The sequence below is a fragment of the Cavia porcellus genome, unplaced genomic scaffold (assembly GCF_034190915.1).
Source record: "Cavia porcellus strain 051 isolate PalLab524CR breed Dunkin Hartley unplaced genomic scaffold, mCavPor4.1 scaffold_27, whole genome shotgun sequence".
In the NCBI taxonomy this organism is placed as follows: Eukaryota; Metazoa; Chordata; class Mammalia; order Rodentia; family Caviidae; genus Cavia; species Cavia porcellus.
The window spans coordinates 43,375,629-43,399,506 of NW_026947510.1; the positions used below are offsets into that span (position 1 = coordinate 43,375,629).

General features: G+C 33.6%; 1 protein-coding gene across 3 annotated transcripts in view; it reads left to right on the top strand.

Annotated features, from left to right (window-relative positions):
• Pik3c2g (phosphatidylinositol-4-phosphate 3-kinase catalytic subunit type 2 gamma) overlaps positions 1-23,878 on the top strand; it is a 289,635-nt gene that overhangs the window by 223,491 nt on the left and 42,266 nt on the right. For all 3 annotated transcript variants that reach the window (XM_063237587.1, XM_063237588.1, XM_063237589.1), the window contains 3 exons: positions 9,380-9,569; positions 10,031-10,152; positions 13,747-13,855. In XM_063237587.1, the coding sequence (XP_063093657.1) occupies positions 9,380-9,569; positions 10,031-10,152; positions 13,747-13,855 (421 nt within the window). The remainder of the gene's footprint in view (positions 1-9,379; positions 9,570-10,030; positions 10,153-13,746; positions 13,856-23,878) is intronic.

The following is a 23,878-nucleotide window of genomic DNA, read 5'->3' on the forward strand; positions in this document are numbered from 1 at the left end:
AGGATATTTTGAATTATTTTGGATACTATTAGTCTGAAGGTTAAAAGCATTTGAAAAGTTTAATGCACCCACCAAGTGGACCAAAGGTCCTTAGTTAAAAAAGATGACTAGTCCAAACGGTATTGCTTTACAGTAACTGGGATCTGTGCAACAGTTCTGCCCTGGCTTTCTTGATCAAATGCAATGCACACAATTACTATATTCCAGTGACTTAGAAGTAACTACACTGAAATAATTTACTGCCTGTAAATACATTTTGCCATATTTTAAAGATTTTTTATAACCTCAATTATAGCGCCACTTATTGCTATTGATTTTTCTAGATTGTTGCTTGCTAAGATTTATTTTCTTATTTTGCATAGGATTTCATTTAATACCATCAATCAAAGAAGCTTGCTTTGACAGTGGGGATAGGAATCTGGAATACCATTTCATTGGCATATTATTTTTTAAATTAAAAGAATAAGCTGTCAGTCCTTCTGCAATTCTTTCATTCCATTTGCTCTATTCTGGTCAATTTTTGCAAGATATCTCCATAAGAAAATTTAGGAATGCCTTATTCATGCTGAATGTAGGGGAACCTGAAATTCTTGTTCGTATGCAGATGGGAATTTTTGGTGACATTTCCTACTCATTGGCTTTGTAGCATGAATTCTGAAGATTTGAAATCTGAATTCCAAAAATAGCAAAAACCTTTGTTATCAAGCTTAATTAGCCTGTAAAACAAACGTTTTACAGGGGAGAGAGAGACAGAGATGTAGAGAGAGAGAAGGAGAAAGAGAGAGAGAGAGAGAGAGAGAGAGAGAGAGAGAGAGAAAGGGAGGGAGGGAGAAAGGTAGAGGGACAGAGAGATTCTAAAGTTCCTCTTGTTTTAATCACCATATATTTTCTTCTAGCAATTCAACAGAGTTTAACACAAATCAGTTTTTGGTGAACCATCAGTCCACATTTTGTATTCCCTTATATTTTTCCATGTGTAGTATGCTACCTTAGGGACTTATATGCATTCCATTCTTTTTTCATTTGGTAGTACTATATTTTCTGAAAAAAGCATTCATATCAGTGTCCTATTTTCAAACACTTTTTACATTATCTCATTCAATTCCATTAACAATCTAAAAGAGCAAGATTAGCCAACAATCATGATTTTAGAGATGTAACAATTCAGTATGTTGAAATCATAAAACAACGATACTTTTGAAGTCATACAGAGAATTAATGAGTTCATACTAGAACAACGATATTTCTTGCTTAATGAATGTTCTTATCAAGGTAGAATTATGTCAAATTATATGAAAAGAAAATTCTATATGTGGAATTCTTAATGGCCAGATAGTATCAAATAGATGTAAATATTCTTTAATATCTTCAACTTAGTTAAATGCTCATCATAAGAAAAACATCTGCATGGTTATGCCAAACTGTGTTTCTCAAAATGTGGTACCATGTTGTCAAAGCCACAGGGGATATAATATGACATATTACTTTTTAGTGTTTATTTTATTGAAAGGATTAGAACATAAAATTTTTGGTTTCGTGTGTATGCATACACATTACACACATGCACTTAATCTTTATCATTTTGATTTTCTAAATTAAAAAGTGTATAAAAAGAAATTTTATGTTATGTGCCCAAAATGCTTTAGTAATGATTATTTATTGAATTGATTTTGAGATAGTACAACTTTTTGCTTAAAAATAAATATTGCATATGTTTTGACCTAATACCTATTCAAAACTAAATAGGAATTACCTGATAGTTGATGTTATAAATTTAAGTATAAGAAAATGCCAGTCATTTCAGAGATTACAAATTGTGACAAAACTGCAAATGTCATTTTCTCCTGAATCACACAATGAGTGACTCATTAAACTGGACATTCAGTCATAATCCCAGTGCAAAAACAAAAAGAATATGTGTTCACTGCACATGAAGCATCACTGTGATGAGATGATTTGAGATTTAGATGGAGAAATTTGTTCATAGGGGATGAATCACTTAAAACTCTTCTATTGACATATGACAAAATAAGTGTCAAAGATAACACATACTAGTCAGATACCCTGTTGCTGGGACAAAGTATGTGAAACCCACAGCTTGAAGGAAGATAGTTTTATTTTAGCTCATATTTGAGAGGCTTCAGTTCACGATGGGACATAAAGCTTAAGAAATCTCAGACCTACTTAGGCCTCTTTAGATTATGTTCCCTAGCAACTAGAAGTACAGTACTTTTTTCTGCCTACAGGCTATTTCTATGTAAAAATGAAAGGCTGCTTGTCTTACTGTGTGTGTTCCACCTGGGAATTACACACTAAATATAGTGGATTATTTTTCATCTTTAAAAAAAGTTCCTGAAAGATTATTCATTATAGAAAATCCATGATGAGAGGCAAGACTTTGAAATCAGATAAACATGAAGGAAATTCTTCAGTTGCTGCTTCCTAGGTGAGGTCACTTTTGGTATGTATTTAATCTCTTGGATTTTTCTTATCCATAATGAAAATAATTTTACTACTTTTCTCAAGGATGCAAAGATTAACATAAGACCTTTATTTCAGTACCTGCCAAAGGATATATACTTCCTGAGGGCAAAACTCCATGTCACAGCACATATCTCATTGCCTAGCAGAGAGAACCATGAGGGTTTATCAAGACCACCTGGAGGTTTCCTCTAGGAAACTTTAGAACTGAGATTCTTCCACTGAAGCTTGGGATCTTTAATGTAAGGGCTCGCCACATAATCCTGTTAATGCTACCATTAAACAAAACAGCTCAGAGCAGCACAGAGACCTGAAATGTACTGCCCTTAAGATAGCAGCTCCAAGTGGAGTGATATTTAACACTCCTATTTTGTCTGATGTATTAAGTCTGACATCTAAGAGACAGGATTTAGATGAAAGTTTGTTCCCAAAATATGGAGCTCTAGTCTTCTACAATCTTAACTGTAAAAACAAGGCAAGACATAGACATAATTGACATTTTGTGAGTACATTAAAATTAAAGGTGTGTGATTCATAGTTTCTTGAGATGGGACTACATGCTACCATACTACTCCAGTTCATAAAATGTGTTCAAAAAATATATTAAGGAATTAATGCTTTTATCTCTATAAATAAGGATTAGTGTTAGACTCTATTATTGTTATCTCTCTGTCTCTAAAATGCTGATAAGGAAAGAAATTAATGTTTTATATTTTCATGTGTACTCAAAAATCCATAAAATTGAAGAACATTTTTGGAAACACTGCACACTATAGCAATGAGTAATGGGATCAGAGTAAGATATTAACATGTTAGAAAAATTTAGCCTAGATTGATATATAATAATGGAAAATTCTGAAATTTATCCCAAAAAGTCAAAGACTACACTAAGATAAATTAGCTTGAATTTTTATAAAATCGAGGGAGAAATTATTAAACACTATTAAACTATGTTGTTAACAATGAGGACATGGTAGTCTAGTTGTGATGAAAGCATTACATAGTATCTTTAATAAATGCCAAACCAATAAATTCATCCGCAGTTATACTTAACAGTTACTCCTTTTAGAAAACTTTGATATCTTCATATTACAAGCCAATTTAGGTAAATATTATACTTTTAAAAAATGTTCAAAGTACTGGTTTTAATTCCAGGGACTCATACATGCTAACTAAGAGTTCTACCAATGAACCATCTCGTTATTTATTTTTAAATTTTTTTTATTTTTGACATGGTATCTCACTAAGTTGTCCAGGCTGGCCTCAAACCTGTCTAAAACCTATAGCTGGGATTACAGTCACTGGCTACCCTGCCCCACAAATTCCATACTTCTGAAAAAGAGAAGTTACAAACATTCTCAAAAATATTAGGAAAAATAAAATGCCTTCTAAACCAATAGTAAAGCTCTATATTTAAGTTTTATTATACTATTGTATTACAATATTTGTAGTTAAATAAGAAAGTAATTAAAACAATCCTGGAAAATTACCCAAAAATTAGAGTTTAGTAAATAAAAAATTGTGAGAAAATTATTCAAAATCTGTAGTTAAAAAAAGAAGCATTGAATGTTACCTCAATAGATATAAAAATGCAGATAATAAAATCTAGAAGCATTAATTTTGAAAAAATCTCTAGAAATAGAAAGAAATACTATTAATGTTCAACTCAAACCTATGGAAAACATTATGCTTAAGGACAAAATATTGAAAGTTATTTCTTTATAATCAAGAACAAATAAAACATTTGCCATCTTAATTTCCACTTAACATTAAGCTGTATATCTTAGTGTAAATGATAACAAAAGCACCATCATTATATGCAGATTACATGACTATGTGCAAACAAAATTTCTAAAGAAAAGAAAAATATTGTTAGAATTAATGAACTACAATTTTATTCATATATTATAACTTAATAGTTAAAATAAAATTTAAGAAAAAAAATCACATTTACAAAATGCATGCCAAAATAAGCCCAACTGAAGAATAATCTTCAAAAAATAATATACAAGACCTCCACAGTAAAAATTCTGAAGTCATATGGAGAATATGATCTAATTACATCTAGATGAGATTCAACTAAATATACTGTATTGTTGGGCTAGAAGTTTCAAAAATGTCCAAATTGCAATAATTCACAAATTGATTTAGTTTCAATATAAAACCATTCAAAATTCTTATACATTTATCTTACGTATTATAAAATATATTTTGAGGTCATCAGACCTAGAATACTAAAGAACTATCTGAAGTAAAGGTAAAATCATCTGGGTAAAATCATCTGATCACCTGGCTTGGAAGATGTACTACAAATTCCATGCTATTAAAATAGCATAATATTGGCGCAGAAAGATAAATGCAACACACTGACCTTCTCTATGGACTTTGTCCTTGTCCTTAGGCAAAGTTGAATAGGAAAGAATGTTTTGCAATTTAAAAAATTTATTAAATTAATCAGTGTATACTACACTTTGACATACCATATGGATATTTAAAAAGGTGATTCAGAAATGGCCATAGTGGTGCATGCCTGTAATCCTGGCACTTTGAGAAGCTACAGCTGCAAAGTTCAGTGGAGACTCTACCTCAAAACACTAGTACTATTACTGCTACTACTAATAATAATAATATAAAGAAATGAGAATGTAACTCACTACAAAAGCCCTGGGTTCATTCTCCAGGATCCTTGCCACCGAAAAAAAGATTCAATGCTGTGTTCTAAATTAGAAATGTTGTTCATTCACACAACAATATGTTTTGATCGCTATTTACTAGTTACTATAACATATTTCTTACAAAATATATTACTAAGTTTAAGAAACCAAGTACAACATTGTGCATAGGTATGACTTTTCTGTATTTCCCATTTCACGTAATATCAAAGTTCTTATAAAATTTTGGCCCTTTTGTCTCTGATTCTCTTCCCCTCTCCTCCCTTTGTGTTGCCACCTGGATGCTTTTCTCTGTCAAATACTAGTTATTTATCTACCTCAATTTCTGTACTAATTGTTTCTGCTTAAAATATGTTCCATCAGAAATCCTTATAGCATATTTTCTTGACAAATTAAGGTCTTTAATAAACAGCCAGTGTGTGATAAGAGTAGTATATTGTATATTGTGTCTGTATACGTGTCTGTATGTCCTCATGGGTGTATAGAGAAAATACAAAAAAAAGATAATGAATTATCAAAGATACTATTTCTCAGGAGGACCACTCTCCTCCCATGATTCGTTTTATATTGCCTGACTTAGATATTATAAAATTTAAGTTTTTAAGAGCCTTAAATCTCCATAAAAAAGAGTAACCAAAAGAACAAAATCCAAAAACTTGAATGACATCTACAGAAAAATAAAAGTGTGTTAGTAAGCTTTTTGTCACTGTGACAAAATATCTGAGAAAATTCATTTAGAGGAAGAAAGGTTTATTTTGGCTCGTTTCAGAAAGTTAGTCTGTTGTCATCTGGTTCCATTGCTTTAGGACTGAGATGAGATAGACACATCATGGTGAAAGTTTTCTGCTCATGGTGGCCAAGAAGTAATAAGAAAAAGAGAAGCAGAGTCTGTGGTGTTAGGTTTATGATCTTATTTTATGCAGTGTTCCTTTTCAGAACGACAACAACAACAACAAAAGACAACAGGTCTGGGGATTTAGCTCAGTGGCATAAGCACCTGCCTTGCAAATGTGCAGTCGTGAGTTCAATCCCCAGTACCAAAAAAAGACAATAAAGGACAATGTTTCACAATATTCTGAAGCTATAGACTGTGGGACATTAACTTATCAAAGTGTATTACATAATTATTTTTCTAAAATTGTACTGTGTTGGTAGATAAAAACTACTTACTTCATGGCAGCCCGGAAGCAAAAAGAGAAAGAGAACCAGAGCCCATGCTGGCAGGCTTCCTCCTTCTGCTGTGTTCCATCAGGGCCCCCAGCCTATTAGATGTTGCTGCCCATACTCAGGGTAGGCAACCCTCCTTAATTGCTGTCCTACAGGCCAATCACCTCTGTAAGCACTCTCAGAAATACACCAAAAGTGTGCTTTTTCAGTCCAACCAAGTTGAGAATCAAAATTAGCCATCACACAAAGTATACCCAAGAATCCTAAAACACAGATGCAGGAAGGCAAACCACGGATGGTTACAAAACTTGTGTGGTATCTACAATGTATGGAGGAAGCTAAGAGAAATGCCAAGTCATGCAATGGACCTAAGATAAGAATCTAAAGGAAAGCCAGAAAACAGCCACTGGAAACTAACAGGACAATCTGAAAAGTACAGTTGACACTGGGAGGGAGTTTAGAACATTCCAGTTTGCAAGGAGGCAAACGTTCTGTATCAAATCTGAAATAGACAGAGAAGTCTATGTCCTCTCAAAGGTAGCTGAAGCTGTCTTCTGTGGGAAAAAGACTCACACTGAAGAGAAGCAACTGAAAGTATACTCCAATCTCATAGGACAAAATGTAATAGGTCAAAAGGGAAAAACAAAATCCAGGGGGGAAAAAGTGGCTGAAGGGACACAGAGTAAGAATATCTCAGAAAGTTTTTAACTCATTATATGATAGAAACAGAGAAGAAAGCCCCAGACCCTACAAAATTCCCTACTTCTTTGTGAAAGTCAGGAATACTAATTTTGTATTAAAATGAGAAAACAAAACAGACTATGGTTCAGTGACATACAAACTTACAACAAGGAAAAGAACAATGTAAAATAACATTATCCCTACAGTAAAAATATGCAGGAAGACTACACACACACACACACACCTCTCAAACAATAAATTCTGCCTTTATATTTCAATGGTGCTTTAAGCAAATCAAGGATTCGTAAACATATGAAGGAAAAACTGTCAGGAGAAATCAGAAATAAGGTGAGATAACCCAAGAAAATCTCTAAAGAAAAGAAACATAATGCAAAAAACAATAAGCTAGAAAGAATGCCAAATGTATAAAAACCTACACATAGTGCTATCAGACAAAAAAATAAAAAAGTAAGAGTGTTTGAGACAAAAAGAAATTAAAAAAGCAATAAAGATCCAGTATACATATGATAAAAGCACCTAAAAGAAAATCAAAGTAATATTAAAACTGTATGCAAACTCAATTTTTATTCAATGCAGTATTTAATAGTTTAATACTATAATTAACAAATATTTTCTGAAAAATGAAAAAAATTCAAATTATATATTGAAAAGATACTTTGCACATTCTGAAAATTGTCCAGCATAATCAATACTAAAACATATTTTAGAAAAACTATAAACATGGAAGAAAAAGAAACTTCCTTTAAATATACAGATAATAAGACTAACTCACAAGGGAAAAAGCTTACTATATATCATCAGTTTTGAATAGTAATCCTTTATTCTGGAAGAAAACACGTGTCTTTATGGCACTTCAAAATGAAATAATCAGCAAAGGAGCCCATATATTCAGCCCATATGCTCACAAAGTGTTCTTAACACACAACTCAGAAACATTTCTTTGAGCAGTTCTTGAAGAATTTACTGGGGAGTGAGTTTCAGATCATCAAAATGAGAGATTAGAAGGATTAGAGGGTAAACTCTAGAAATCAGTTCATAATTAAATGGTTAGAAGATAGATGGGCACAGTGTGTACAGTGCATGTTCCATGCAATATAGATAAACTGGTTCTACAGTAAGTGGAAGTCAAGAAAAGAAAGGACTAATGAAAACAGCAGAGCATGCTGTTTACTTATAGTATTAACTTGGATTTAATGAACAATACTGAAAATTACATGGTGAAGAAAAATAAATAAAAAAATAAATAGCTAATTTCAATATTATTCTTAGTAGGCAATACATAGAAATAATCAAAAAGAGAAGTATTGTATAAAATATTTTAATGTTAGAATGCAAGTTTTCTTTAATAAAAAATATTTTTAAAACAGGCACCAAAACCAAAAAAATCGTGAAATAAAATACTTCATATAAAATATTTGTACATTAAATGTGTTATTACAATATGCTGCTTTTTCCTCAAAAATGATTGGGAAAGGAACACCAATATATAAAATGTAGAAACAAACTTTAAGAATGCAATAATGAAAGCTGAGTCACAATCTTTATAAGTACTCAAAGAGTGGCTCAGTACCTTTCTCACCCTCATACCTGCACCCTAAAGGAGGAGAGGTTGATTTCAGCTCATGTTTTCAGTCTTCAGTCGGCTGACTCCAAGGCAGAAATGACATCGTGGAAGGGTGTAGCGGAGGGAAGCTGCTCATATCATGGAGGTCAGGAAACAGAGAGAGAAGAGAGGAGTCGAAAATACACCCTCGCAGTTCACACCCACAATGAGCACATCTCTGAGCAGATCCCACATTTTAAACAGCACAGTCAGCTACTGAATTGATTAGTGGGTGAATTCCCTGATGGTCCAGCTAACCCATGATCCAAACATTCTCCACCTTTGAAGATTTTTAGGGGCCATTCTAGACCTAAGTCATAACAAAGAAAAAGGGCAGGGATATGATAGAGAGTATGGATATAGATAGAGCTGCCAGGCATCTTTCAGCATAAATTATTTCATAGGTTTCACTTTGGAGTTTGTGAAAATATTTCCAATGATTATCAACTGCTATTAAACTTTTCTAAACACAGTTTCTAATAGTGAAAAACAAAACAGACCTATAAAGGTCAAAATATATTATTGTAATTATAGTTCCATATTTCACCATAAAAGTTACTGGTATAGTTGCTAAAAAAATCTAGATGTGAATTTGAAGTTTATAAAAAAATAATGTTTAAAAGTTGGGCTTCCAATAAACATGAACAGTTCTTGGTTTACCACTAGCACATCTAGCTAATACAAGGAAAAATATTATAAATGAAATGAGTTGAAGTGGGGGAATATTACTGTCTTTTCCTCTTAATTTCTCTAGGAAAATAAAGGAAAGTCTGGAATGTTTCCCTGTTAAATTGAACAACCTGATCCACATACTCGCACAAATGTCAGCCGTGAGCCCTGCCAAATCTCCTCCTCAGAGGTCCTCCCAGGAATCTTGTACGCCAAGCACAGTCAGGTCCATTCGAAGAGCAACAATTATAGGGTTCAGCAAGAAACCCAGTGATGTAAGTCTCAAATCTGTCATCTTGACTCCATCCCCAATTTTGCTCCACATCCATTCTTTTTTTTTTTTTTTTTGCTATGCAAATGAAAAATCAGCTAGAATTTGAGCTTAAGTGCCATTAAGAGGATTTTTTTTTTTTTTTAGGAAAAATCATAACAACCAGAGCTATTAGCAGAGAACCATCAAAGGGAACAGTTCCTGCCCTGTGGTAGAATATAAATCAAGGCATAATTAAAGTGTCCACAAGAAAAGAACAGCAGAAATTAGTCTGTCCCTGCACATAAGATTATGATACATTATGGGTTGTGTGGATAGGTGATACTCCTTTGCAAACTGCATCTTTTAGCTCTGTGGTAATTTTTGCAAGAAGCTTCTTTATTTTTGTGGTCTACATAAAACTAAGTTTTAACATGCATTGCAGATTATGTTGTCATCTTTTGATTTTTGCCTGTTCTTCTGCAGCTGTATTTGATCCAGGTGACACACGGTAACCACGAAATCAGCCTGACAGAAAAGTCCTTTGACCAGTTTTCAAAACTTCACAGCCAACTTCAGAAGCAGTTTGCATCCTTGACCCTCCCAGAGTAAGGCCCTGTCCTCTTGCATTCTTTTGCATTCAGTTCTTCTCCTTGAGCAAAAGGAAAAATTATGGTTAGGGGATGTTCTATTTGGAAGCCACTCTGTATTCTGACTCCAATACCACTGAATCTCTTACAGCAGAGAGCTTGCTCTGCTCTGAGTAAAGAATCTTTTGTTTCACAAAACAGACCAAGGTTTGCAATTTTCTTCTTGCTTCCAGCTATTGATTTTGTAGACGGAAAAAAGTCAGAAGCTATTTTATTTTTCATCAGTTATTGGAGAAATTGTCTTATTATTCTGTTTTTAATTTAATCTCAGGTTTTTTATGAAAATAAAATTGAAACTGAAAATGCATAACTAAATTGGATGTATCAATTCTTTTAACAATAACTGAAATTAAAAGCTTATATACTTTCTGTACCGGAAAATACTAAACTGTACTAATATCAATTTATATATTTATAGTTCAAAACTGCCATCGATTAAGTTTTAAATTATTAATTACTCAACTTGTATTATGTAAACTTAATTTGTTATTATGTTTACTTTGAAACAAGCATACAAATAATTGTGATCACTCATGTTATAGTAAAAAAATCTTAAGCATATGCAAAATCCAAATACAATGAAGACAACTACTGGTCATATGAACCTTTGCCACTTATAATGAACCAAAATTAGATCATAAACTTTAATATATGACAAAAAATGTATCTTGACTTTAAAAAAGGTGAGCTTCTCAGAAATTGCGATATTGGCACTGAGATAAATAAAATTTTTTATTTACACTTGATTTTTGTTAACTAAATGATCCTTTAAGAATATTAAATATTCCTTTAAGAATATTAAATGTCTACACTGTACCCAATGTTGGTTGAAAGTGTGAATTTTTACATAGCTTTCACAGTGTAATCACCTTCCAAAGTATAAATATAAGCAGAATTATCAATGGATGAAAGATGTTGTACAATACCGAAAACTGAGTAGTTCACATTCCTGAAAAACTGTACTTGCAGTTGAAGCATGAGTACTCTAAGCCTCAGGAAGTCATGAAATTGCAGTGGAAGCATAGTAAGAAGGCTGAGAAAGAAGGAGAGCTGTTCCAGGAACTTAAAAGCATCAGGTTTAAGAATTATTAAAAAAAAGTTTAATAGGATGAGAAAAAGGCGATGTGAGCAAGAACTTACAAATTGGACTACAAATACTGAATTCAACCTCCATAGTTGCCACCATAGCAATTAATTAACTATTTAAAGATACAAATTAACCTGCCCTTTTATGGTTTCAAAATTTTGTACATCAGTGTAACTTGAAATTCAGAAGGATCATAATCCTCTTAGATGCCCCTTTTCAATTTTCAGCTTTAGTTAGGATTCTGCTTTTCTCGCAATTACTTCCTGGGAGAGAACCCAAATTGATATGCATACTACTTCAACAAGCTGGGCATGATAGTTCATGTCTGTAATCCCAGAACTCTGGGAGGCTGGGATAGGAGGATCACAAGTCTGAGTCCAGCCTGAACAAATTAGCAATGTAGCAATAACTTGTCTCAGAATCAAAAATTTGTATGTTCAGTTTATTTTACTTATTTATTTGTTTGTTTATTTATTTATTTTTGGTATCAGGGATCAAACTCACGACTGCATGCTTGCAAGGCAGGCGCTGATTCCACAGAGCTAAATCCCTGGCCCTCAAAAATTTATAAAGGGGCAGAAACAGAGCTTAGTGTGAAGACCCTGTGTTCAATTCTCAGCACAAAAATAAAAAAAGAAACAACAAAAGCTACTTAAACAACATATAAGGGATACATTTAGTCTTCAGTGTCCTGAACAATATTCCAAGGACCCACGGCCTGGGCAATACCAGCAAATGAGGGATGGTAGCAAGGATTCTTCTGACTCCTAAATTTCTTAAGAGAAACCCTCTGCTGGTTACTGAAATCTGATCAAGAAAGGTAGAAAATTACAGTCATAAAGAGTAAAATTCTACTTAGTCACAGCAGATAGCAGTCGCCTGCAAATCAGGCCATTTGCATTTCTGGGTTCTTTCCATGAGTACACAAGCATGGAGCGATCCCTTATAAATAATGGACTTCTTTAAAGGAACCGGCTCGAAGACACTAGAAATTCCCTTCCTCTTGCTATTTTTAGCAGTGCTCCTCTCCCAAACCTTCAGAATCCCATTTTGATGACACTGTACCAAAGTGTAAAAACCTCTCAGGAACCCATCAAAAAGGCAAATAAAACTTTAGTGTGTGTATTGACAAAGTAAATTTATAACAGGTACCAAATCTGTGTGTAAGTCATCTGTTTTTGTTGTGTTTTTTCTACTGTTGTTTTCTTTTTGTCTTTCTGCTGAACGAAATTGAGAGAGAACACGATGGGATTGTCAGATAAGAGATCATAAAAATTAATTCTCAATAGCTGCTTGCTCTGTTGCATTTGGCATTTAAGATTTCAAACAATTGAATGACTTTACTATAGCATAATTCCTCAATTACTGTGTACATGTTTATACCTAGAATTTTTCAGTCTGTATATGCACAAATACATCAGCAAAAGAAAAGAATTGATGTTAATCTACTTTATCCTAGCAGTAGAAAAATTCAAAAAGCTTTGCTTTCTATATGTATTTTATACATAGTATTTTTATTAATTTTCTTAATTAATTGTATGTGATATTGTTAATCTTCATAACTATATCCAGATGAAATTTTTAATACTTTAATCCTTAGAACTACAAGTTTTCAAAAATTTGCATGTTAATTATTTAGTATAAAAATATGTTCATTTTAGACTTCTCTGATATTTCCCATAAGAAGAAGTAGATGAGGCAGCATGTAATTGCCTCCTATTGTGTGTGTTTGCTGATAGGGTCCTTCACTGGCCCCATGTTAATTTCTCCAGGAAACATGGTAGCCAAACAATGGTCTGCATGCAAACAGCAGATCTTTAGGTGAGGCAGCAGTGAGGCTTCTGTCCGAAGCAGCTACTACTGCAGGCAACTCCTCAAGAGCTGATTTTAAGTAGCAACGTGAGTTACAACCTGAGCACTAGTAACTCCAGCACACAATACATGGCCTAATCAATCCAAACCTCAAGATAAACCCTTGATTGATGCCTGTAAGTCAGACTCTTGAGGATACGTTACTGACTTCCAAAAGACTAAGACCAGATGGAAGCACTTGGAATTTGGTAAAACGTTTGCTTTAGTTAGTATGCTAATGTTTATAGTAATCCCAGAAGAGACAATGCTAACAACCTAAACTCTTTATAAATTATAAATTATTCAGTTCAGAAAGTTATTTCTTGAGTTCCCACTTGTATTAGAAGGACAAAATGTGTGGTCTGCTATAAATACAGTAAGAAAGAATATGTAAATTAATGTTAAATTAAATTAGTATTAATATTAGTGACAAAGTAAGATAAGTGACCACAGTTATGTCAGTGAAACTTTCAAAAGTAATCATGCTATTTTGACTTTTTCAGATGTTTTCATTGGCCCTTCTGACTAATGCAACTGTTAATGCTTTCAGCAATCCTTAAAAAAAGATGTCAATTTTCATACTAACGAAGGCACATTTTTTTCTTTTAAAACAGGTTTCCTCATTGGTGGCACTTACCTTTTACAAATTCAGACCACAAAAGATTCAGAGATCTCAATCATTACATGGAGAGCATATTACATGGACCATATGAAGTTGCAAATGTATGTTACAATTGATTTTTATATTTACACACAAAATATTAACTAGTTCATATATTGCTATGGAAAGGATTTAAAAGTATTTTATGATAATATTCTTTAGTTCATTCATTGAATGAATTTTCATGTCTAGCATCTCTAAAGTCCATGAACCAGGAACCAGGGAGCACCAAAAATATATACAGCCCAAACTCAAATAAGCTCAATGAAGAATGTGTGCTAAATGGCTTGTCCGTGGTACAGGGTGCTCTGGAGCTTTCTAGGAGCACAAATTACCTCCAACTGTGTTAAGAAAGTATTCAGGGAGAAAGATCACTGAAGCAAGCCTTAAACTCTGGGTGGGATTTAAGAGTTGTCAAGGAGGAGTGTCTAGAGTAGAACCAAACAATATATAAAAGGTCAGGAGGAAGGAAAAAAGAGGGAGGAATTGTGTTCAATTATTGTTGCTGCTCTGACCAATTACCATAAACGTGGTTACTTAAAACAACACAGATACAGCCAGGAGGGGTGGTGCATGCCTGTAATCCCAACAGTGGAGTAGGCTGTAGCAGGACCATTGCAAGTGTCAGTTGAGCCTGGACAGTTATAAAACCATACTGTGTTACCAAGATGTGCAGAGTTCTAGAGGCAGGCATCAGCTAGCAATATCTTCTAAAACTCTTGGACAGACATGGGATCCTGGAATGATGTCTAGTATATAATCTGTAAAGATATAAAGAGGACAAAACCTTTTTTTGGTGCAATTGATCCAAGAATGAAGAAAAACTAAAGAATATCATTGAATATGTAGACCATGTGTCTTGAATAACAATGAGCCCATTTATACTATTAATCATTGTAGTCAACAGTCACCATTTTTATATGTGATATCTCATCTCCAGTATTATGTACATTGTCAACTGAGTTGTGTGTAAACATCAGAAACAAGCATACTACTTCTAGCATAGTCTTTCAATGTGGAGAAGCTCTGTTCCCTCCTCTCTGAACCCACGGCCCCTAAAGTTTAACTCTGATGAGGACATTAATAGCCCATTCCTGAACTCAAGTGTCTAGAGAAAATCCCTAATTGGGTTATACCTTAAGAAATACTTATATAATAGCATACTGTATAGGCAGATGTATTCCATAATAAACTGTAGCTATTGTAACAGCCGGTGAGCAACAGGCCACATAATTAGAACTTATTAAAAGATCAAAGAACTCAATTTTTCTTATCTGCCAATTCAACAACCTTTCCTCCTCATTTGAAACACAGAGAAAGGTTTAAATTAATCTACTCCATCACCATTTGAGTTTCTTTAATCATATGCTACACAACAGATTAAATCTGTATCCATTAAGGAAACCTCACTGAAATTTTAAAATACAAAGTACTAATATACTTTAACTTGCCTTCTAACTGTGAAACACCACACTGATTGAACATGTTGGCTTACAGCGATGCCTCTCAGGTTGGTAACACTGTGGACTCACCCCAAGCAGACCTACCCAAAGAAGAAAATCACATAACTCAGATCATAGATGCCATGTTAGGACACCTGACAACCCTGTCAGTGATGATCCCATTGGATTGTGGATAGCCAGGAGCAACAGGTGGAACTTTTAAATTCTTTGTACCAGTTCCTTAAACAATAGCTTCTCAAGCATAGTTCCTAAACTCTACTAGGATACTCATCTTGAAACTTAAAAGAATGTAGAATATCTGTCTTATCTCAAACCAACTAACTCAGAAACTGTCAGGATAGGGCAAGCAAATGTGTTTTAAGATTCTGATGCATGCTAATGTTTAACAACTTTTGCCTCAGACTATAAATATTTTCCCCACTTTTAGATTTGTTCAGTCATCTGGCCTCTCATATTCCAGTACTCAAGGGTCCTAATATATTATTGACTCATGACAAGTATAGACTGAAGAACATTACTCTGCAGTGTTATTTCAAGACTGGTAGATTCTCAGCTGGAAATCCTGTTTTATATTGAAGGCCAAGAGCCTGAGTACTTAAGGAGATCCACTTAACTCAGCTCTGAGTGAGTGAAAGAAGGCATCCTAGAGGGCATGGCATTCAAGCTGATATTAAAAGGCAAGTAGCAGTTAATAAGTTGGAATCAAGCAAAGTCATGCTAGATAAACTGTAAAACCAACGTTATGACTACAAGCTTTTCTCCTGCTCAAAAGTTTAAAGAATTTACTCTTAGATCTTTACCCCATATCTAGTACAATTCTTAACACTAATATTTCCCAAATATTTTAGTGAATAATTTCCAATAGAACTATTAGCATCTATCACCCTCTAGAACACACTGTCATTGCAAACACCTAAGGATTGAAAGGTTGCATCTGAAAGTGTATAGCAGGGGTTTCTCAACCTGTTTATTTTATCTAAGCAAAAAAAAATTTAGAAGAAATTAACTCACACTTCCAAACAAGAGTACACTCACATCTTACATAACTACTTATATAAATAACATTTTATAACTTGTAGAAAAATTATTATTTAAATTATGGATATTATAAAATAAATATCAACAGTTGTTCTAATGTTTTTTACCATTCCAGTGTCTAACATTATATAGAGTGCCTGGTCATAGTTAGAAAAGATGATAGTGTTAACCGCGCTCTGAGTCATGATTCACCCTCCAGAAGGATCATTCTGCTGTTCCAAATCACATTTGCAATCTGCCTGTGATGAACAAAGAGAAGGAAATGAACAGTATGTGTTCACCCTGGGAATAGACTAATAGGAAAACTGGAGATATAATAATGTCAGCAGAGGAAACAAAGATGGAAAATAATTATGGAAAACAATGTTAGACAATAACAGTACTAGACAATTGGAAAACAAGATATTATGCTAGCATCTTTGATAGAATGTATTCATGCATTGAGTTTTGTTTCTCTCATTTCTTTTTAAAATATATTTGGCCTGCTGTTTTAATCAATGAGTCATAGGAAATGTTATGAAGGGGTTTCCGCCTTGTAAGACAGGGCAATTTGATTCATTCCATTGGGGGCCAGTTGGTTTTTGCCTATTCAAAATTAATATAGAATGTTGACATCTTAATATCCCCGACTGGTTCTGACACACTCAGAAGGTCACATCTACTCATTCAGTAGTCAAGGGCCATGAATCTGGCAGTTATCTTTAAAGAAAAGTGTTGGGAAGACAGTGGCTGAGATTGTCATCTTTGTATGTCGAAGACATCGATTATACTGAAGCTATTTGGAGACAATTCCTTTCAGTATGAATTTTAAGATGTGCAGTGCTGTTGAATGTGCCAAGCTTTAGCCATTGAGGGCAGAGGCAAGCAAATACACAGTAAGGAGACTACTGACTTCTAGTCACGGTGTGAGGAGGGTAAATAATGTGTTAAGCTCTCTCTGCCTTCAGTAGTCGTCGGTGTTTAAAAAGAAAATCCTAAACCAGCTCACACTGAAGACTTCCAGGGTGGGTTAATACAGAAATATGAGCAGAAAGCTCTCAAGAGAGTGGAGGAAAAAAAGCCGGGCATACAATGGTGGGAAAGATTTGTGAAGGTACAGTTCACCCCAGAGAGGCTTTTATGAATATTGTTGTCTATCAGACTCATGGATGCACGTGTAAACAAACTCAGCAATCATGGAGAATGCAGTTTTTGTCATACTCACATTTGAAGTTATCCTCAAGTAAAGCACATGGTAGAGAGTGCCAGGGGACATGTCTGCACTTTATTTTCTGTTGTTTTTCATCTCTAGTGGCCAGAATTTAGGGAAAAGGAGGTGGAACAAATGTGAAGGTCTGCATTGGTTTTATTTTAGATTGAATTAAAGTCTGAGATTACAGTGGAAGGAAATAAAAAGGTAACAAGGAAAAGGAAGAAGTGTTTACATCATTCAATGAGACACTGTGGTGAAATCACAGTTCCTAAGAAGTGCTCTGTGTGAGAATACCAAAGTCATCTTCAAATACTGAAACTCTGAGAAGGGAACCTCATCCTGTTCAAAATATCCTTACACAAGAGAAGTAAAATTATAGGTAGAAATTCTCTCAAAGTATCTCAACAGTTTAGCTCACTCTGTGTGTGTGTGTGTGTGTGTGTGTGTGTGTGTGTGTGTGCGCGCATGCGCTTAAGGATGGATCCCAGGGCCTTGCACTAAGCACACCCGCAGTCCCAACTCAATTGATTTTGCACAATGAGCATTTGTAATACTTTCATGAGATGTATAAACTGCACTTCATTTATTAGCTGCTCTTTCTATATTACAAAATGAAGAAAGTCATGCTAGATTAATAGCCCCCAAATCAACAAAAATTAAATGTAAATACTAGAAGGCACTGGTGTAATAGCTCCTACTTCCAAAAAATACCACGTCAGTCATTTGACACATGTTCTTGGATGCAGACGCATTGGATGCTCTCTGATAGGCAGGGCCAAAATAAAACTTAGAGACCTTGTTTCAGAGATCTTAAAACTGTGTTCAGAAGCCCTCTCATTAGAGATGCTGGTTAGATAGCTAGATGTGATACATATGAATTTTTTTAATATTCCAAGTAATTAAGAAGTACAAGTAACTAGGAAGAAATCTACTATAAGAAGTAAAAAGCTGAATCAACTATGAACACTACCGTAGGAAGCTTAGCATCCTTGTCTGCATTCTGTGTTCGTAAGTGCTGACAGCCTTGAAGTGTTCTTGCAGCTTCACACACTGGGTTTTCTTTCCTTTATTCTGAAAGAATTCTGTGGACCTTGAGATAATACTCACTGAATGGATTATACAGTCATAGAGTAATAATCACACCATTAAATGGTGATCAGCAATAGAAAGCAGAGTGTCTTAAGCACCCAAGTTCTTTTTCACGCATAAGATAATCAATTTTTAATTATGCCCTGATGGATTACTCATGATGAAAGCTTTGCATCTCCATGTGTTTGTAGATGCTTCTTTGCATCTGTTTATCTCAGGACATAAAAATAATACTAACATTAACTGAAACATGACTGACATAAAAGTCATACAACTATAAAATGAATCAACTTATTCCATGTTTTAAAATTTTATTTTTTGATACAATTCCCATTCATCATGTATCATAAACATTAAAATCTATAAAACTTTTACTATTATTATTATAAGTGGTGTGAATTAGAGGAAGTTCTTACACATTTATAATTTTATCACTTTTTATTTAACAAGAAATTGAAAATGAATGTGTAATATTTGTGCTGAATACTCTCATGATAGGATTTTCCTTTCTCTGACTCTGAAAAAATACTTTTCTTCTTTCATAGTTACTAGTCGTACGACAGCATAGGAAAATCAAATATAATTGTATCGTGTCTTGATGCTAAACCTCCTATCTCATTTTCAGTTACATGGTGTATTTATTTGTAACTATTTTATACCACTGTAAATAACTTTGTAAGACTTTTTAATTTTCAGTGAGAGCTTATGTTGTGTAACATTCTAAATTAAGAGTTTAAATTGATTGGAGAGAAGAAATTGAAGAGATTAAAATAGTATAAGATATACTTTATGCTCAATGAGTTCATAGTGTGATGATAATGCAATCATGAAAGTAAATAATATGTGTCAGGGAACATGGAGAAAGGGGAAAAAGGGAAATGAGAGATGCAACTTGAACATGAAATTGGACAGTCTTAGTTGGCTAAGTTTAAATATTATTGTGGAACCTTCTAGAAACATTCTGAACTATGGGTAGTGTTGTGTTGTGTCAAGGAAACGAAATAAAGAGGTTACTTTAAAGGCCAGAATCAGTTTAGTTAGATGAGTAAGAGATCGCTGGGGACTTGAACTATAGACACAATGGCATTCTAGATATGAGGAAGGGGGTGCCTATATATTTCTGATATTTCTTTCTCTCTCTCTCTCTCTCTCTCTCTCTCTCTCTCTCTCTCTCTCTCTATTTCCCTCCCTCTCTCCCTCCTCCCTCCTTCTATCAGACAAACACAGACACATACACAGATTTGACAAAATAAAGTGGACAAAAATAATCTACAATTATACAGTATGCATCTCTTCCAAAAAAATTAAGAGCATGTTTAGACATCTTAGTCCTGTATCTACATGGCTTTGTTTCTATAGCTTCCGTCTTTTCCTCAAAACTGCTATAATAGTCTGTTTTTCTTTCAATGTTTATAGTGTCATTCAAACAAATGACAGTGTGCTAACAAAAATTCCTTTTTCTTCTTTAAATTTTGCTCTGTTGGGTGGAATTGTTAACTAAATAAAATCTTTACAAAGAGTATTATAGACATGTCATGAAGTTATAGCAAATTATTCCAGTAGCTAAAAACAAATGTGCTTTTACATTTGAGTTTAGCTGAAATATTCCAGCAGCTATTGTTTTTACATTTTCTAAACCATATTCATTGGGAATTTTAGTTCTCAGTACTGTTGCTCATTTCTGGAAGTCCCTTAAAATAAGCAATGATATCACTTAAGGTTTAAGCAATGTTATTTTTCTAAAGCAGAAATCAAATGTCAAAATAAATCCAAATGGATAAATCCTATCTTAATAGTGAACATATGTTTCTTTTTCCCTGCTTGCTAAACCCAGATGTTAATTACTACATTTATCACTACTTTGCTCTTTTCGTGTTTGGAGCTGGCCGAGATTCTGTCACGGGAAGGATAAATGCCACATGTGTACCATCAGTAAAACCAGAATTATTTTTCACAGTCATGTAAAAAAAATACTGATGACATTTTAGGCCCAGAATTACAGAAGATTCTTAAGAAGTTAACTATTTTTCACAATGTCATTTACCCAATGTTACCCCAATATAAAAGGCTGGACATTTGGACAAGCTGCTTTATGATAAAGGCAATAAAATACAATTACTGTTCAACTTTCATCTAAAATCCTTTTGGGAATTCTTTTCTAAACTCCTATTTTTAAGCACTTCATCGTGTTTGAGAGAAATCCACTTAGCTTATTCTTTTAACACATTAAAACTAAATCTTGCTCCCAATTCTAGATCTTAGCTAACCAATTAGCAAATGAAGCTCCTAATGTGCTGATTTAATGAAAAAATGAATCTCAACTTATAGTATATTCTCTCTGGTCTTACAAGTACTTTATGGTTCTATAACCTTTGGTAACAAGAATACATTTACATGATACAGGAAAAAACACTTAGATTTTTAATTGAGCAGCTCTCAAAAAAATCAATCATTGTATATAATTGGTAAGCAAAATGTTAATAAGAACTCTAAGCTTAAAATATAAACCGGTAAAGATGTTAATTTAAAATTGCTCCACTGGCCTTTAAATTTGTATTTTATTGTCTGCATTTTTTATTTAAAAGTACATAGAGTATCAAAAGTTCCACATTAGATAAACATCTGCTCTAGCAAAGAAAATATATAATACCTCAGAGTAGTTCGCATAACTAAATGCACTTACCTAAAGCCATTGATAACACAGGTCAGTACTTTAGATTCCATAAGACAAATCCATTATTCATTCATTTATTTACAAAACAGATAATGTTCTCCATTGGAGAAATATTCCAAATATTTAATCTTATTAGGTTACAAGCACTGACCAATAGGATGACCATCAACCACTAACCCTCTTTTATTATGAGGACAAAATTGATGGGAATGGGGACAATTAGAAATAAATCAAAATATATGAAGACAAAATTATCTGTAAGAATTGCATACATATCAAGTGGAAAGTCATATTCTTATGGCTTGAATTCATGTCTGTAGTACTCTTTGTAAAGATTTAATTTAGTAAAAAGTTTGACTGCAAATATACATATTGAAGTTTTAAGTAAACAAGTTATTAACAAAGCCATAAGGCTAGGAAAGGCTTCTTTGGAAGGCACTGCAAATAATAAAGAGAACTGGTATGACACACTAATTTTCAAATTGGAGTAGATAAGAGATCATCAACAGTGGGGTTTGAAAAGTGGGGCAACTAATTGGATGTCAGAAGAATAAATAGCTTGGAATCCAAGAGAAAGAGTCTTTTAAAGAATCAAAATGATTATCAGTGTCCCATACTATTGCTGATCAGAAATTGAGAATTGACTATTAACTTTAGCAGAATAGATGTTACTGGTGACTTTTACAGAAACAGTTGGATGGGAGTCTTAGCAAAACAAAACCTGGTTGGAATTGGCTCAAGGAAGATTGTAAAGAAAGGACATTTCTGTAAATCTCCAAATTACCTAGTAGTGTAATGTGATCAAGATTGTGGAATACTTGTATACATTTGGGGCCAAATCTAATAAAATTTAATGATTTATTATTGTGAGATTGAACAATAATTATTTCATCCTCTGCATCTCTATGCTGGATCATGTTTCCCTTCAAAAAAAGAACAATACTGTTGCAACAAAAAATTACTAATTATTACCACATTCATAGCCTGAATCATAAATGAGAACTTTAAAAATATGACATTGTAAGTACAAGGGAGCGATTACCTAGTGGTGACATTTCAGACACAGATTGGAAAGAGATCTTACTTAGTATTGAAAGGTAATAACCACTGGGCAGTGAGGTCAAAAAAGAGCAAATGAGTACTTGTGAAAAGGCTGAAGAAGCTTTAATTTTCATCAACAAATTCAACGCAGTCTGATATTTGATTTTAAACTTTCAAAATTTAATTTAAAAATTGTGATGTGGTCAGCACTTTGCATATGAATTGTTTTCTTAAGAGTAGGGTCCTATTATATAATTTTATAAGAAATAAGTATGTGGAGATTAAAACTGATAATTGACTAATTTATGATGATATAGAAACTGCTATGTGGATAAGAATATTTGCATTAGAAATTAATAAATTGATCCAAAAACATTGATATAGTCAGCTATTTAACACCCCTAAACACACTTGCTGTTATATCCGTTAGAGCTCTTTTTCTTTTTTTTTTTCCCTCTCTTTTTTACAACAAAATTTACACATTTTGGATTTTATTACTCCTTAGTGCTTATTACTTTTTTTGGGGGGTGGAAAGAATAAAGTCAAATATGGCAAAACAAAGCTGTCAGTCAATACCAAGGATAGACATAGCACATGGTGTAGAACAGAGTACAAGTTTCTCAACAATGGCTATCAACATTGTCCCTTGTTTCCTTAAAAAGAATTGTCTATCTCATTAGATATTATAAAGTTGGACAAAACAGTAGAGAACAAGACCAATAAAACTTAGGCATTGTAAACATTACAGGACTTCCAAAGAAGACAATAGTCAAACCAGAATGGGTATCTTAGTGAATCTTATTGTCTTCAAAGATTTTTGGATCATTGAACACAGCTGTTTGCAGTCTCCCTGTTTGAATGTCCACCTTGTATTCTTTGATACTGTGATTCGAGGAACTATTTTCAAGATGATAATATGTAATCTACTAACAGGTGATTTCTTACTGTTATGTTTTTTTTTGTTTGTTTGTTTGTTTTGTTTGTTTTGTTTTGTTTTGTTTTTTTGTAGTTCTGTATTACGTGTACCCTTACACCACTTTGGTTTGTTTCGTGTTTTTCTCTTTTTCCTCTTAAATAAAAAAAAAGAAATTAATAAATTGTATATTTAAGTGCAGATTCCAGTTTTTCTGTGCCAAGGGTTTACTGAATTAAAATATTATACACAAATGAGTAAATCATCACTGTTCTTGATATCTCACTAACTAGACTAACACAGGCAAAGAGCACATGATAAACTTTAGAAAAAAGAGGAGGAGGGGTGGAAAAATAAGCAGAAAGGAGCATGCAGAAGACAAGGAGGTGACAGAAGAAAGAAATACAATTTCACACAGTTAAACATAAGGTAAGAGTCAGGACAGGAAAAGACCTACAGGAACAGTCTCATAAGTTTTGTAGGGCTGATGGTTTTTTTTCTCAAAAGTAATATGAACCCATTATTGTTGCCAGGTTTTACAAGTTAACTATTAGATTTTAATTTTGAAAGATTACTTTGGCAATTGTGCAGAGAATGGATTGGAGTAAAGGGTAACATGATGAGAGACAAGATCCCCAGCTATAAACTGGATGAGACTGGATGATACTAGAAGAA